At 46.5% G+C, this 3025-nt stretch overlaps 1 protein-coding gene across 1 annotated transcript; it reads right to left on the bottom strand.

Moving 5' to 3' along the window:
- Positions 1-1403: 1403 nt before the first annotated feature.
- Positions 1404-2582, bottom strand: LOC129384134 (uncharacterized). Its single transcript, XM_055069291.2, has one exon. It carries the CDS (start codon positions 2580-2582, stop codon positions 1404-1406), a length of 1179 nt encoding a protein of 392 aa, XP_054925266.1.
- Between the last annotated feature and the right edge of the window lie 443 nt (positions 2583-3025).

The raw sequence follows: 3025 nt of genomic DNA, 5'->3' as shown, positions 1-3025 counted from the left end.
TCCCGCCACCTCGTGCTTAGCAGGCGAACACTTCACCACTTCTTTACTTAAGTAGCCTAAGCTACCGTGCCTCCACACAGCAGCTTCATTTTAATTTCCCCTTTACATGGCCCCAACATAAACAGCCTGATTGATAATGCAATAGCGTTGTTACTGGCTTTAGAATGCTTCGAACTCACTTTTATCCTGCGCAACACAGATTATATGTAAAGTGCTTGATTTTTTATGTCGTTCGAAAATTTTTCTCGCAAGTGTATTACCTTTCTTTTTTTTTTTCTATCGCAACCGCATTGGAAACTTTCCTATTTCCGTTGAACCTTTACTATACGTCTGTGCGCCATCAAAAAAAAATGAAAACTGGGACAAATGTTTCTACATGTGCTTGTTAGTAATCAGTGAACAAGAAACTTTCCGGGAGGGTAGTGGTTAGGTAATGCGTTGGACAGCCGTACTTCTGCCATGAAGCGTACTGAATGTAGAAATACAAAATGAATATTATTGATTGGATGACAAATCATTTTTCGATTTATTTTTCAAGCTAATACCAGCGCTAAAGAACACTGCCCTCTTAGGCTCCTCACAATACAAAAGCGAATGTGTATAGGTACATATTGTTTCGAGAGCACAGCGCATGTGCTGGTGTTATACGAATTATTTTTTTTTCTTCGAACCAGACGAACTGTTTCTGTAATCCCCGATCCGGTTCCAACACTTATAGTATTCGCTCCGAATCTGAACCTGTACTAAACCGGAAAGCAAATGCCCGTGTCGAGTCCGAAATATTTCGTTTTTACACCTGCCACGCTTCGATAACGATAGCAACGGCTACTGTAAAAAAATACTACTTTAAAGTCAACTACGAGTGGTAGTGAACTGCAATAGGAAGCGTCATCAGGTTAACGGCCAATATAAGCTGACTATTTCAGTACTCGTCTTTCATTGAGAAAAAGAAAACTGCCAAATGGCCACAACATCCTCAATACAATAAATGAAGAGCAGTAGCTTTCATTTCGAATCCTTAAACTTACTTGTGAGACTGTTGTCCACATCGGCATCGATAATCGGTATGCAAGTAGCAGCCCAAATAGTCATCAAGAAGGTAATTGCACTGATCAGACCGAATGTATCGATCTGCTTAAAAGCACGAGTGACATTTATGACTTACATATACCATGTGGCTGCATAAGAATTCCAATAATAAAGGTATACCTCAGAAAAATATTGCGTTGAAGCTCCAAGACAGGCTTTATTTGGCTGAAAGAAAGGAAAACGAAATGAGTGAACTTTGCTGTTCCAGCGATAGGACAAGGCATCACACGGCTACCATGAAATCCAATCGAGTTCTCCTGCTCATAAACAGAACCGACAAAAAAAAGCGTACAAAAGCAGTTGCTCTCCCACTGTCATTCGAATTCAACATTGACGTAGAGGGAGCCTTTAACAATGTAGCCTTGGAGTTCGATTTCGTTCCACCTCAACTTGTCGGTACAGCTTCCCGAATTCCAAGATTCAGGGCGCGGTTTCTTGGCGACCTTGTATTCATCCATCTTGACTGCCAGCCTGACATCTCTGGCGTCATCTCTGGGGTGAGCGATGACCAATGACACATTTTTCGAGAATGGCCATTCAACGTAATCGTCCCATTCACCTTCGTGCAGAAACAAGATGAACCTCACATTCACCTCTTCACTGCCTTCACCTCCCGACAAGGAGAATTCGCAATTCAGCTGGAAGGTGTAACCACTGAGCGTGTAGAACTCTGTAGATATCTTGTGTTGCTTTTTGTCTTGCTTTATAGAGTCGCGTGCAGCGTATACAGCCATGAACTCGCAAGTGACGATGGACACGCCGGGCCTCGATGCAGCGCGAAATGGTCCTGGCGTCGGTGAAATGTTCTTAAGTGACTGAAGCGAAGCGCCCTCAAGGTCGACGCCAGCCACCGTTCCCTGGACCTCGAACAGCACAAGATCAAGGTTGGTCAGTCTTTCGACTAATCCGTTGGCACCGTTCACAAGATCGTCATCACCGTCACGCTCGCACAAAGCCCGCTGCCGCAGGCTTTCGAGGTCTTCCTTGATGCTTCGTATTTCTTCGATGGCGCTCTGCACTCGCACGTGACTCACGCAGTGGCGAATAGCGTTTGCGTCACAGCACTGCCTGTAGTGATTCACGGCCGCGTCACGTGCAACGGCTTGGTGACACTTAGCGCACTTCATGTTGCCGCTGCGACAATGGCGCAGGTGGACTCTCAGCTCAGACAGCTTTCCCACGAAAGTGGTACACTTCCTACCGGCGACCATGCACAAAACACGGCGCTGCTCCAGGTCGCACAGCTCGAAGGCCAGACGGACAAGTTCGCCTTCCGTGAAAGGTCTTCCATCGAAGGGACACTCAGCTTCCTTGAGGATTTCACCTCGGCAATCTTCGCACAACACGTGACCGCAGGGCAGCAGTACAGAGCTAGAGGGCACCCGACCGCAGAGGCTGCAGACACGGCTGGCGGGCATCGGCTCCGTGAACGCGACAATACGCTGGTCGAGAAAGTCATTGAAACCTGTCAACGTGTACTCCCAAAACGCCATCTTAAAGTGCTGCCGTATTATGGAATGATGCAAACAAAGGCACCAGACTTGGAAAGGTATAACGCGCACATGTAAGAAAACGCAGGATGATGGAACGCCGAGGAAATTGTCACTAGCCCACTACACAAGCCCACGTGGTCACGTGGTTATGACGGCTGCGAAATACAACCTGTAAATATATGAGTTGAAATCAAGCGTATAGGAGCTGTGAGGGAAAGAAAAGCTGAAGGGTATAAGACGAGAGAAAAGAGAACAAAGAGGCATTGTGCAAGAGCGCTGCTACATAACCCTTAAATATGGCTTATCCCCGTAGCGGGTCTAGCCTTAACAGCGGGCACTAACCAAGCAGCCAGATGTTCGCTGTTTCGCAGGCCATTCTGGAAACGCGCTTAGCATAGAGGAAGGAAGAATAGGAGGAGGAGTAGATTTTAATGAAGAGAAAG

Source organism: Dermacentor andersoni, chromosome 9 (assembly GCF_023375885.2).
Source record: "Dermacentor andersoni chromosome 9, qqDerAnde1_hic_scaffold, whole genome shotgun sequence".
NCBI classification, from domain to species: Eukaryota; Metazoa; Arthropoda; class Arachnida; order Ixodida; family Ixodidae; genus Dermacentor; species Dermacentor andersoni.
Note: the sequence above shows the minus strand (reverse complement) of the source record. Positions and strands in the feature narration are given on the sequence as shown.